The 13,721-nt window shown below is 40.8% G+C and overlaps 2 protein-coding genes across 2 annotated transcripts; one reads left to right on the top strand and one right to left on the bottom strand.

Annotated features, from left to right (window-relative positions):
* The first annotated feature begins 340 nt into the window (after positions 1-340).
* On the top strand, positions 341-3,032 carry aagab (alpha and gamma adaptin binding protein). The gene is made up of 10 exons (XM_029522882.1): positions 341-497; positions 758-948; positions 1,052-1,148; positions 1,248-1,337; positions 1,444-1,527; positions 1,612-1,691; positions 1,865-1,958; positions 2,044-2,148; positions 2,284-2,333; positions 2,478-3,032. Exons 1-10 carry the CDS (start codon positions 404-406, stop codon positions 2,553-2,555), a joined length of 963 nt encoding a protein of 320 aa, XP_029378742.1. The 5' UTR covers positions 341-403; the 3' UTR covers positions 2,556-3,032.
* Positions 3,033-3,184: 152 nt separating this feature from the next.
* Positions 3,185-12,849, bottom strand: smad3b (SMAD family member 3b). The gene is made up of 9 exons (XM_029522880.1): positions 12,409-12,849; positions 8,921-9,114; positions 8,674-8,808; positions 8,267-8,341; positions 8,121-8,171; positions 6,931-7,143; positions 6,650-6,787; positions 6,389-6,533; positions 3,185-5,013 (listed from the first exon to the last, which is right to left on the bottom strand). Exons 1-9 carry the CDS (start codon positions 12,609-12,611, stop codon positions 4,890-4,892), a joined length of 1,278 nt encoding a protein of 425 aa, XP_029378740.1. The 5' UTR covers positions 12,612-12,849; the 3' UTR covers positions 3,185-4,889.
* Between the last annotated feature and the right edge of the window lie 872 nt (positions 12,850-13,721).

Below are 13,721 nucleotides of genomic sequence, written 5' to 3'. Positions count from 1 at the left end.
GGACTGTCAGGCAGCCATTGACGTTTAGCATGCCAGTGACATTATGCCATTTGGCATGGCATAATTTCCTCCCTGGAGGATTCTGCTATGCCTGAAAGATATTGTTCAGGGGGAAACAACAATGAGTTGGGATAAATACCAGATGCACATTTAGCGTCATCGTAAAACATCGCCATTAAAAAAATTTAAATTCGACATATGTGTACATTGTATTATATTGATGATGTCTGTAGAAATACATTGGTAAATTAAATGTATGTTTTAAAGCCTCTGTCTTGTTTGCTCGGCGCTGCATCTCACCGGAAGTGGCCGTTGCAGCGGCTCAGAGTTGAAAGGTCGCCAGAGTTGGTTAGCGTTCCGCTAAGCTAGCAGCTGGACAAGCTCGCACCAAAAACACAACAAAATGTCAGCTACAGAAGAAGCCACAGACACGACCGTCCCCTGCGTGCTCATCACCAGCTGTGACGGTGGTTTTAAGGAAGAAGAGCTGATAAAGCGTAGGTTTAACGTAGACGAACTTGTATGATTTGGATATTAGGCTCATCACAGCTAACTTAGCCTTAGCCTGCTAGTACAGGTAAATAACACCTTTGTCAAGCTAGCTAAGTAAATTAGTGGAGCAGAAGACGGCTTTTGAAGCACGGGTAGTACATCTTGTTTTAACCCAGCTGGCTGAATAACATAGTAAAATGTTACGGCTCTATTTCATTGTGTGTTTTTGTTGATGTTTTGACATGTCATATTGTCATTGCTGCAGAGATTCTCAGTACGAAGACGCTGCCCGAGCCGACCAAGCGAGAGGAAACAGTAGTCTGGTATCCGTGGACAATCAACAACAAATATTATACAGCAGATGTCAGGCTTTGCATTGTGCCAAGCACCTTCCAAATGTCATCAGAGATTGCCCAGTCTATGCAAGCTTTTATCGCCTATTTTGACAGTACAGTGGTACGTGTCTTTCGCATGGATGGGTGTTTATCAAAGAGCTTACAACTTTCTTTAAGCTGAACTAGGTACACTGACATCTAATATGTTTCCATGACGTTTGCAGAAGGATGGTCTGGAAAAACTACATCCTTGGATCTCAGTGGTGGAAGATCTTGCTCCAGAGGTGCTCATTCTGGTCTGTGACAGAGTCTCTGATCATGGTTAGTTCGCCAGCATGTGTGGGAATGAAACGCAGAGAGCACCAGAATACAATTTCTGCATGTTGTTGAGTGACATTTGGCATTTGTTTCATTTTTAAGGGGTCACCAGACACGCAGCACAGCAGTGGTGTTTGGCTCATGCTTTTGAACTGGTGGAGCTCAATCCACAAGAATTGCCCGATGAAGATGGTGAGTTTTACAGGTAGCAGAAATTCCAACACTACATACATTCATGCTTTCATTTTTTTTTTTTTGGTTTCGGTCAGTTTTTGTACTATCATGTTCCTTTTATCAGATGACTTTCCAGAATCCACAGGCGTAAAGCGGATTGTACAGGCTCTCAATGCAAACGTATGGTCCAGTGTGGAGATGAAGGATGGTGAGACAAAACTACATCTAAAATTACCTTCTTAATTTATCTCTCTATTTACAGCATGTGACAGTTTGTGTCTCTGTGTCACAGGGTTCAACCAGGGGTTTGGTCTGATGAGCAGTTTGGTGGCCTCCAGACACAACAATCCACGGACCTGCCAAGATTCATCAGTAAGTTACCTTATTTTTTAAATCACTTTCCTATGCTTTCACAATACTGTCGTTTGGATTTGATTTTTTTATTATTATTATTATTATTGTTATGTTATATATTCTCATTCAAATTCAACTCTAAATGTACATTTTTGAAGAGGCATGTGAACCTTTGTTTTTCTCTGTGGCAGTCATCAAGCTTGCTAGAAGAGGGCTCACTTGTTAATGAGGAGGCCAACCCTACAGAAAGTTGCACAAACATAGAAACACAAGAGGACTCAGTTGGTGAGTTAACATCTTTTCCTGAAATCCAGTCATTTTCATCCCCATCTTTTTGTAGTTATCAAAATTCATGTGTTGATTCTCTCAGATGCAATGACTGACTTGGACATTCAGGAACTTGCTAATCTGACAGCTGGAGATGCCGACGTGGATAACTTTGAACGCCTCTTTACCAAATTAAAAGAGATGAAAGGTAACAAGGAAATGTACAAGAAACATACACCATTGTCATCAACAAAACATAAATAGCCGTAGCTTATCTATGGAGTTGAAACCTTTGCACAGCTGATGTCACTTATGATGATTTGGTCTGTTTTTCAACCCACAGACAAAGCTTCTTCTTTACCTCATGAGCAGAGAAAGGTCCATGCAGAGAAGGTAAGCAGGTGCATTGGTAGCGTAGGACACACAGCAGAAGTGGTCAGGTACCATATAAACACAATGTTAGACATTTGACTCAATCAGTTGTTCAACATGTTCACTTTAAAATCAGATTTACATTACACTTAATGTCATCTCTAGGTAGCAAAAGCGTTTTGGATGGCCATCGGAGGTGATGTAGATGAGATAGATGGCTTATCATCGGGTGAGGAAAGCTAAAAGTAGGCGCCTGTGACTGCAGATTCCTCTCCTGGGGCTCCCAACAAATCCAGCGCCTGTTGACCTGCTTTTTGTTCCTGGAATGCAAAGATGCTTACAGATGGTACTGTAGGCATAGTCATATTTAGAAACTTTTGATTATATAAAATGAAACGATTGCAATGCTGGTATATATATATACTGGAGAAGCAGATGGATAACCCTTAATAGGGAGAGAAGAGACCCATTGTGTGGCCCTGATCCTCCATCCTCTCCCTTGGGTCCCCTCACTATTCTTTCGTCAGTGAACCTCAGTAAATGATGGTGTTGCAGGTGGAAAAACATGGAAATTAACTTGTGTGGACTTTCATTTGAGTATTTGTCCTTTAGGTACAGTTGTCACACATATTTTAAAGTGGCATAATGTGCCTTATCCCAAGAATCATAGGAGATGTAATTCACATTCTGTTGAATGAACATAAAAACTTGTGATTTTAATTTGTTCTGTTCTGTCTGACTTGTTTACTATGTAGACAAAAGTGTCACACTACATCTGCAAATTACAGATGAACTCATTGTTATAAAGAACAACGTTCAAAAGTATTAGCTACAAATGACCAAACTCCAACCTCTAAAGGCGAATCCAATGTTCTCTCAATGATGGAATTTTATTTTAGTGCAGTAAATGTACAGAGGTGGTTGTTTTTATCAGATAATTAATGTCACTGCAATTTCTTTATTTTTCACAGATAAAACATTGGTCATTTGAAAACAAATATTAGGCTACATGAAATAAGCATGTACATAAGACTCTCAATAGAAATCCACCAACTAAGAATATCAAGGAACACAAGTACTGATAGATCTGCCAACTACCTAATGCACTGTAGTGCACAGTATTTCAGTTACACACCATGTCACGTTTCATACATGTAACATGGTGACTCAGTCTTATGTACTATACATAAGTGCAAGATTAACATGTCGGCTTCTTGAACAATGACCAAAGACAGCGAGCATATTACACATGCCATATACTGTAGAAATGTACATGTAATATACAATATCAATTGGACGCGCAAATTACCACTAGACCTAAAGCATTACACTGATCAACACATTTAACATGAAGTGCATCATTTACCCACAAGGAGCATTGTGTACTACAGGCTAACGGTTGGTAATAAGTGAAAAAAAACGTGCTTTTCTGTTTTCACGCCACATTGCCATCTATGGATGAACCACAGGCAAATTCACTGCTTCTGAGTACCCTTCTTAGTCCACTATGATCACTCGTACTGTATGTCCTATGACTTGGAATCACAGTAACAGCTGGTATAGTAATGCTATGTGTCACATTTAACAACGATCTGACCTGGGTTAGAAAAGCCAGGCAGAGTTTGAGTAATTAAAGCAATGTCTTGTTGTGAATCTACGCATGCCAGAGGTCAGTCAGGTCCATTGTTTCAAGCAACGCATGACTACAAGAAATCACAAGCTATAAATATTTATGTACAATCATTTTGAGGCAATAATAAAAATATATTCCCATGCAGGACAGTATGCAAAAATAAATTATAAAATGTCTCTCTCACTGAACAAAATAGTTTTCATACAAGGGTTCCTCTCAATGAGTTAATGTCTATAGTTTGTTTAAAATCGATAAAATACCAATTAATTGATCAGCCGATGCTTTCATTAATATAGATAATTCTATACGGGAAAAGTACCTTGTACTTAAAACATTAGCTAAATATATTCTATTAATCATCATGACATTTTTCATGTTAATTCATGGTTCAATTGATAAATAAGTCTCCAAATTCAGTGATCACAAGTGGGTCTGGGACACTGACACCCCAATGATGTTAGGCATGTTCAATATTTAGCTAATTCATAGAATCAAAATGTTTTCAAACATGTAAATGATGTACTGTACTAAAGCATCAACTTGGAAAAAATGAGAATGGAAAAACACAGAACACCAATTACAGACATAATGTCTTGCACATCCTCTGTCCTTACCACAGCAGCCTGGGGCTGAGACTTTCAGCAAAATGCCCCCCTTTGCCCCCCACCTCCTTGTGGTTATTCTTTTGAAATTCACTGCAAGTACCCTGTGGCTTCCTGTTGAACACATGAAAAATATACAAGTCCCAAAATAACCATCACATGCGGACACAAAATGGTAAGGGAGGTACTAAGCATATGAAGCAAAATGTTAGAGACAGCAAAAGGGGAGAGTGAATTGACAATTTGACAAATGCCATCGCTTTCCTTATTATAACGGGTAGACGCTTGAGTTTTTCCTATGCAGTTTGTGTTCAAGTGTATGAACAGGATGGCAGTCTTTTCCTATGATACACTGGAGCAGTGGATGCTGGGAGAGCCCATCTGGGTGAGGACTTTGTCCAGCCACTGCAAAGGGCCATTGAGATGCAGCTCGATCCAACAGGGGGTGCTGGTCACTGTCTGACGCCTGAAGGATACAGAGGAGGAGAAGGTAACTAGGTTTGACTTTATTGAGCACTTTTCATAACACAATTAAAATCCCTGTGAGACACCTCGTTGCTAATATCAGTGTCATTATACAAGATATGAAGACGCAGTCCACTCTGGTATTTTAAAGTGAATTAGCACCAGCAGAGAAGCTAATTCTGTCATCCATTTCCAAGCCACTCAAATTTCTGTCAGAGATGTTTTTTGTCCAAGAAGTGTGGTTGCAGAAACACAAAATGTATCACTCATGGTCCAGTGGCACGTTTTGCAAAGCATGTCTGAAATGGGTTCATCTCACACACCACTGCATGCCTGCGGCATTTGTCTTCTGTTATTCAAACCACTCTTGCCAAATCTCAGCTGCACCCTCCCCCATTGCCCTGTTTTTCCCTTAAAATCTGTTACTGTCTTGGTTCAATATCCATTCATCCTGAAATTTGAATAAGTTATGCTGATCATTAAAAAAATATATATATCTAACTCTGCGACCTGACGTTGAATAAGCAAATGAAGATGGATGGATGGATGGATATCTAACTTCTCACACTCTTTCTTCTTACTTTGGGTACATGGTTTACTCAAACATTTGTGTCATGAACATGTGCAGCACAACAGACTAAAAAAATGTTTACTGAAAACGTCAAACAGTCTGGGACAAACATAATGGCCTGCATCATGTGCATTGCAGTGTTTGACAGGGCTGATGCCATTTCTCATTGCTCTGAAAAGAGAACATGAAACTATAGCTTATTGCTATTTTGGGTCCTGAGTTGGACTTCATATGAACAGTGTGAATAAAATAATATGTTTTGATTATCATAAAACCATGGTAAGATACAGATACGATGGTAAAAACACTGAACTGAAATAAATTGATTGTACTGTGTGAAAAACAGCAGCAACGGACAACAGCAAAAACCAAAAACACAAGACAAAACAATTGGCATTATTAAACTGGCCAAAAATGTACATATGTAAACCCTAAAAAAAGAAAAAAAGCAGAAACAGAACAAGCCGATTGGCCTGGTGTTACTTTAATTACAGGTGGTGTGTCCATAGAGGCTTAAATGGCATCATCTCCCATAAAATGAACCCTGGGCATATAGATGGGCAGGTTCATAGAGAGCACACCTTCGACCTCCCACACACTGGATCTTACTCGGCCTCCCCCAACATCTAATATGTGTTTATCAAAGTAATATGTACGAGAAGAGACAAGAGGTGAAAAGGAACGTGGCAAAAGGAGGCTCAAGTGACCTGTTGTGTCATCAACTGCTCGATATTATGAATACAGTACAATTATAATAGGTTTATAGTGAACAGACTGAATTAGTATATTATAAAAAATTCTGTACCTGTACTCTGCTCCCCAACCCTTCACGAAACTCATGCGAATTGTACACATCCTTGTTAGCTGGTAGACAGCCTCAAAGCCCTGATTGACTGACTGGGCAAGCAGGGCAGCAAACTCCTGATTGTTGAAGATCTTCAGGTTGCAACCTAACACACAAAAGATTTAGGTTGTGAGTATACATGTGTCATTGTAGTACAGTTGTGTGCTTGTCACATTTGATTTGATTGGTTTCATGCATTTGTCTCTAAGTGCTCATGTTAACCTGGAGGTATCTTGCAGACGGTGGCAGGATGCCAGCCGTACCGCTGGTTGCAGTTTGGACTCTGGACAAAGATGGCACTGTCACTGAGACACTCTGCAAATACCTCTCCCCCAATGTAGTACAACCTTACACCCCGTCCTGGAAAGGGAAGAGAGGTCATTATAACTCCAGATTATGTCAAGTACAATATATATATATATATATATATATATATATATATATATATACACAAATAAGATCAGAGCCTATGGTACTTGTAAAAAAAAAAAAAAAAATAGTACCTATGTGTCTGCGTGTGAGCTCCACTGCGGAGTTGCGGTTGACGTTGGACAACAGGCCTAGACAGAAGCGCTCCGAGTTAGAGGGGTCTGTGAAACCATCTACTGTGAGGGAGGGCTGGGAAGCATGAAAGGTCTCTCCTACACGTTGGTTCAACTCATAGTAGGAGATAGAGCACCAGAAAGCAGATTCGCAGTATGTCACAGGCTGTAAGTCTGTAGAAATAATGGGCTTCAGTTAGGTCCTTGGAAAAAAAGGATAAAGGAGTTCACATGAACAGGTCAATGGCTTCAGGGTCAATAATATTCCTTTTGATTTCTCTTCAAATACTTTTTGACCACAATCCTCAGATGCCAGCCAGAAATAATCAAGGCATGACATGATGCGTTTTTTGTGTTGTGTTCGTTTTGTTTTTTGTTTTTTTTTAAACAATAATCCCCTTGGTGGCTTTCCAGAGAGGATAGAATAACAACCGGATGTTATTATTGTTGCATTACTTTCTACAGACAACAACAGACCATAGAAAAAGACTCCATTCATACCACACTTACTCGGTTACTGCCCAGAGGCTAAACCTCCCAGACGTCCGCTGCTCCAGCATTAGTCATCTGTCTCTCACACACTCGCTCACCCCTTCTAAAATATTCTAACCTGACAGTCTGTGGAGACTTTATACAGTATAAAAAACTCCTTGATTAAGGAATGAGCCTCAAAGTTGAATGTCTCTAGACTAGCTTCAGGTTACATCCCACTATTATCAAAAGTCATAAAATATTATCCATGTTTTTAAAACATAGTTAGAATTGTTGTGGGAATCCTTGCATTGTGGCCAAAAACCCATTTCCTAAGGTCACCAATATGTAAGCACTTCATCCTGAACATTCAAGGGGATTCCCTGAAGTGAAAATCTGTGCCAATTTGAAGGAATTCCCTCACTACACTACCCACATTACTGAGATACTGAATTCATGAGAACAGATGGGCAGACAACCTGAACGCATAATGCATCCAGCTCTGGTTACTGATATTATTGCACTATTTTACACTGCAAAAACAATCACTACCTGAGATTTAACTGAACCCACGACCTTCTTATTGTGGGGCAACAGCGCTAACCACTATGCCGCCATGCTGCTCATGAGTGCACATAATGAACCCTGTAAATAAAGATAGCACCTTTGGTTTTACTCACCAAGATTACTGTTTGTGGGTGACACAGGATGAGGAGACAGGCTGGGTGAACCTGAAATAGAGCAGCAATGGAGGACCGGGTCTTAATCTTCATAGGGCATAATTGGAATAGTATGATCTTGAATTCTGTGCATATTCACGTCTCACCTGTGTCCATGCTGTGGTTAAGCTGGTGATCATTTGTCTCACCATCCTCACTCAGATACCCTGGTGGGGGAGTTTCTGTAAAACACAACCATATGAGAAGATATACAAACCCTCCACCATCTTCACTTTAGGGTCAGACATATTCAACAGTTACTGAAATGAGGAATTTTGTGTGACTTAATGAAGGCTTTACTTTTTTGTTATTATACATTTTACGCCAATCCTGAATTAGAGACAAAAAATACATCTGCATTTCATGTTGCAACAATATCTTTGAAAAATGTTTTCAAGGATATAACCACTTTGGTTTGTCCTCTTCAAATTAAGCACACAATGAACAATCACTGAATACAAGTTTACCGACTTGTAAGATCTGCCTTCAGAATGAAAGGTACAGTTTTTCTCACCGGGAATATAGTTACTCTGAGGCTCAATGCCAGCAGGGAAGTTGGTGTTCTCAGGAATGGATGGGCTGTAGTCATCCAATGGTGGGAACACTGCAGGGATATCCGTATGTCGAGGTACTAAGACAGGAGGCAAAACTAAAGACACACAGACAAGTTCATTGAGGGCATGCTGAATTGTGTATACTTTATGGCAAGAGTTAATTTTAAATACAGTAATTTAGATCATGTAGCAATTAACTGTACTCACTTGGTGTCTCCACCCTCTGGTAGTGGTAGGGGTTGACGCAGACTTCATCTTTCTTTGTATGGAAGGCAAATTCACAGTGGTCGACTGCTCTCAATTCATGGTGGGACTGCAAATCTGGCCAACGCCACAAACGACAGTATATCACATGAGGAAGACCTTTTCTGTGGGAGACCTGGAGACGCCCATCTAAAGACCTGAAACATACCGTCATAGATTGTTTTTCATGATAAATGTAATCACAATGCATTGCTTTGCTCTATGCTCTGACTACTACTGGCATCATTTTTTTGAATTATCACTCACAGTTTTTCCAAAAATTCAAACACTTAATGCAAGCTCATCATTTAATAAAAAAAGAGAGGCTGAGTGTGGACACAAGGTTTACTGAAACTGACGTTAGTTATGTTCAAATGCAAAAATTGATGTTTATCTCCTACTGTGAAGACGCTAAAACTGCAGTAATTGTGTGAAACTACAGTTTCACACTACTGAAAGCAATGAAACATTTTATTACTGTTTATGTACCTGTAAAGCGTAGAATCATATTATTATATTAGAATTCACTGTGTTTTGGGTTTTTTTTCCAGCTAAACATAACAACAGTTAAACTCATTGTTAAGATGTCTGCCAAGACAAGAGACATACAGTTCATGTTTAGTAACATGGCTAGGCACTACTTTTAAGACAACTAACAAAACACATGGATAGTAATATTGATTAATTTATTCCTAAATACTTCAAATTCCAAAAAGCATAGTATATTGATGGCAACTTGAAACAGCTGGCAAAGGAAAAAAAAACAGGCAACTCAAGGCATTGTTATTGTCTGTCCTATGAGTTACTATAGTGTAATTAGATCTTATTGAAGAAGGTCACCATGCATAGAATTTAGGTTTTTTATGTTTTCAAATGAAGAATAACCTTTATGAAAAACTGGTGTAGCAGTATTCAGATCATCTCAGATGACTGCAGGCAATCAGGTTGCCCTGGGTAGTAATTTGTTATCCCTGTGTATACTTGCAAAGAATATATTCATATGAAGGCTCTTCTGCTGTTTCTGTAATTTCATGCATTGAAATTTACAACCACATCAAGCTAAAGATATGCTACAATTTTTCCAAGTATAAATGCAAAATGAAAAGCATGTTACCGAAATCGTTGGACAAATCTTCTTCACACACCACAGACAGCCACTGCTGCCTACTTTATAAAAAGAAGTATCTATTGCAAAGGAAATAACTACTGACTCTTTTCAAGCACTGCTTCCTGCATAGAAAGTGGATTTGCTGGGCCAGCTGAGGTCAAGAGTTTTGTACGACAAGTAACATCAGCTAGCACTTTTGATGTTGTTACACAAACAAATACGTTTGTAACACCCAGTATCTCCATATTTATAAAAACACAAAGGGTGGTAATGCTGTGGTTGGGGGTTATTTCATCGCTTCAAGAGTTTAAACATAACTATTTTGCTGAACCCATAGTCTGAATTTTTTAGTCTGTCTCTTCTCTACTGTGAAGTTTCTTACAAATGCAAACAAATAAATACATTTGTTTATCTCCTGTTTAATTACAAAGCATGTCATTCCTGTTCTCTACTAATAACTAATAACTGTACTCCATACTTGTGGAAATTGGGTTAGAATTTAAAATTTAATAATTGTATATTTGCCTTTTCACCAGGCACATACAAATCACTAAGGTCATGGAGGTCTGCTCACATACTGCAAAGAGTAATCATTTGAGCTGCTCTAAGCCAACACAATGCAGATGTATTAATAAATAATAATTTCCTGCTGGTTTAGACTACTCTGGGCAGAAGCACCTTACATCTGCACTTGACCCCTTTTAATGCTACCAAACCCTTTCTCCCTAAGGCATATTTATGGGAGGGGGTGAACGTACAGGACACCATGGGACTGCTGTAAATGGTATCACTGTATACCCAGCAGATAGCAAGACAGCTGTTATTCTGTAAACTTGTGGTCTAAGCCCCCTGAGATTGAAGGAGGCTCAGACAATCCAAACAGTGGCCCACACCCTCCCGAGAGCCTTCAGCACATTCCCAAGAGCTGAGAAACAGTTTTTAATCTAGGCTGCCACCCATGCTCTGACTTCTTTATACAGCCTGAAAAGGGATGCCCAGTTTCATTAGCAAATCATCCAACATGAAATACTTCAAAAACTAAGGACAATTAGCCCTTCAGTAAGTCACTGAAGGGTGTGTTCACAGTCCTTCTACAATGCCCATTTCCAGTAAGGCCAGGAGGTAGACCTGCCCTATTTACTTTATGTGGGAACAAAGAGGAGGCAGACAATGAAATCTATACTGTAGCAATATGTATGTGACTTATACACATATATATACACATACACCACGCTGTATGAATTATACAATTCATTACAGTAGCCTATAGTATGATATTCTTTATACCTCTTTTCCATGTTGTGTTAAAGCTTTAGTTTTTTGTTATCATTGGTTCACTAACACTAGTCCAGAACAACAGGTGGCTATAAGGACTCGAGGTGAACATTGTCACACCTGCAGTGTTGAAACTGATTGAAAACCATTCCAACTGCACAAAACTAATATTTACAGACTTTCCAACAACACACAAAACCTCTCTCTTATAATGGATGCAGGGGTCTTCCGCTGCGCTTTGAATAAAACTAGCTAATAAGTCCAACTCCACTGGCTTCAGACTGATGGGCATCCCGGGCTGGGAATGTCAAGTCCAGCTCCTCTCCCATCCTTTCCCACAGTGCACACCCGCTCCAGTCTAAACATCCTCCTGAGTCAGAGTGCTGTCCGGCCAAACCACCCCCACTCCTGCTCACCACCGTGTTTGTGGAGCACCAGTCCGACCGAAAGCAGCCTTGTCGGCAGGTGAAACATCGCATCAACATCCGACAGACACACACACACACACACACACACACACACACACACACACACACACACACACACATCCCTCACACCCCTCACACCCCTCACACTGTCTACCGGACATGCCGGCGCTGCAAACTACCGCCTGAGTGTGACGAGATAACAGACAGAAATGTGTGCAGAGGTGGCCGACAGCCACAGGAGCGACATCGCAGACCTAACAGTGTCCCATCTGTCGGCATTTCACACCGGCAACGCGTCAACCGGCTGCCGTGTGCCCGCAGAACAAAATGAAGATGTGTGGTGGAAATAGCGGCTTAAGTTTGAGCAGCTAACGTTAGCTCTGGCTACTGCACACGGTTGTTTGGACCGTGTCAGCAAAAGCCAGCCGTCAATGCAAACGAGCCGGCTCGTTTCGGTTGCTTTGGTACGGGGCGAGCTGAGGTGAAAGTTAAGACGTGATCAGAGGCGATAGCTCAAGCTAACCAGCCTGGCTAATCGGCTATCGCTAGCTGTCACGAGCGCTAGCTTGCTAGGCTAGCTAAGTCGGTGGAAGCTGGTTAGCGCTCCGAGTGTGAGTGTGTGCGAGTCTGTGTGTGTTTACCTGGGGATGGTAATGCATTTGGTGTTGACATTCTGCGTTGTGATGGCTTTTTCCAACTCGTCCAACTGTCCCGTCTTTTTCAACTTCTTCACCAGACTTTTCACAGCCTTTTCGCACCATTTCTCCTCCTGTCCGTTCTGCTCTCCTTTCTTCCAGCCGAGCAGCCTCTTCACGATTGGAGGAGTGAACGGCAATATGGACATTTTTAAATTGGAACTAAAACAACTAGTTACAACACTCTGCTTCAATTCCGCCGTCCAGATTTGCAGGCGGCACAGCTGGTGGGTCCCTGTGGTAAAAGACTTGGTCAGCTGGTTAGCTTAGCCCGCTGAACTCCCGGACAGACTGCTGGTTTGGTCGCCGGGGGCTCGGCGGCGGCGTCGGAGGTTTCACTCCGCTCAAGTTGGGAGTGAAGCGGCTCCTCCAGCAGCCAGGCTGTCTGTGTGCCGGCCCCCCTTCCTCCTCCTCCTCCTCCTCCTCCTCCTCTTCCTCCTCCTTCACATCATCCTCATCCTCATCATCATCATCATCATCATCCTCATCATCCTCCTGCCCCGGCTGCTGTCACCCACCTGCATCAAGCTTTTCCCCATTCACTTTTCTCAACGTCACTTAAATATCGTTAATCAGAAAATAAAAAGAAATGTAGCTGCCCTCTCCCTGCTTACACCCATAAAAAAAAAAACAACAACAATTAAACCACTTAACTAAAATGCACTGATGTCCCTCTGGCTAAAAAAGCTTCAGATATATGTAGCACACACTTTAAATGTAATGGTTTCTTTGAAGTAGTTATTTAAAAGAGATTTACCTGCCTTTCCTCAACCCACAAACCCTGATCCAAGTTAACATGCTAAAAACACACAAACAAAAAGGTTAAATGTTACACGTATGTCAGCATTAAGAAGTGAGCGGGCTTTTGAATTTACTGTGTCCATGAATGCAGTAGAAGATCCTCAGGAGTAAATCCTTTGGTCCCCTCACATAAGTGATTTCATTTCACTGCAAGTGCATCTTCCCAGAGATGGGCTTGCATTCAGTGGTATTTAGGGTTTTATGGTGTTATTCAAAAGTGCACTCCTCGCTGCTGCCTCCAGTAAACAGCAGTGTGCTATAAATAACCCTGTCCGGGACCAGCCCCTTTCCTGCTATCTATTTATAACTTCCATTAATGACTGCCATCTATTTTTATGGAACTATTTGGCATTGCTTCATACTTCCTTTTTCTTAAGTAAATGTTATAGCTATCCTGGCAGTGGTACTTGAAAAATAAGAAGAAATGATGCCTTTTGAATACTAATTACTGATTATTA

The sequence above is a fragment of the Echeneis naucrates genome, chromosome 16, assembly GCF_900963305.1.
Source record: "Echeneis naucrates chromosome 16, fEcheNa1.1, whole genome shotgun sequence".
Taxonomy (NCBI): Eukaryota; Metazoa; Chordata; class Actinopteri; order Carangiformes; family Echeneidae; genus Echeneis; species Echeneis naucrates.
The sequence above is the reverse complement of the archived record's forward strand: the minus strand, read 5'-3'. Positions and strand labels throughout refer to the sequence as shown.

Bases quoted from the DNA above. Each gene is read 5' to 3' on its own strand.
- smad3b (XM_029522880.1), bottom strand. From the start codon at position 12,611: ATGTCCATATTGCCGTTCACTCCTCCAATCGTGAAGAGGCTGCTCGGC. The intron at 8,809-8,920 runs GTGAGTACAGTT...GTGTGTCTTTAG, and splicing joins CCAGAGGGTGGAGACACCAA to TTTTGCCTCCTGTCTTAGTA. The intron at 8,172-8,266 runs GTGAGACGTGAA...GCTCTATTTCAG, and splicing joins TAACCACAGCATGGACACAG to GTTCACCCAGCCTGTCTCCT.
- aagab (XM_029522882.1), top strand. From the start codon at position 404: ATGTCAGCTACAGAAGAAGCCACAGACACGACCGTCCCCTGCGTGCTC. The intron at 1,149-1,247 runs GTTAGTTCGCCA...TTCATTTTTAAG, and splicing joins TGACAGAGTCTCTGATCATG to GGGTCACCAGACACGCAGCA. The intron at 1,528-1,611 runs GTGAGACAAAAC...TCTGTGTCACAG, and splicing joins CAGTGTGGAGATGAAGGATG to GGTTCAACCAGGGGTTTGGT.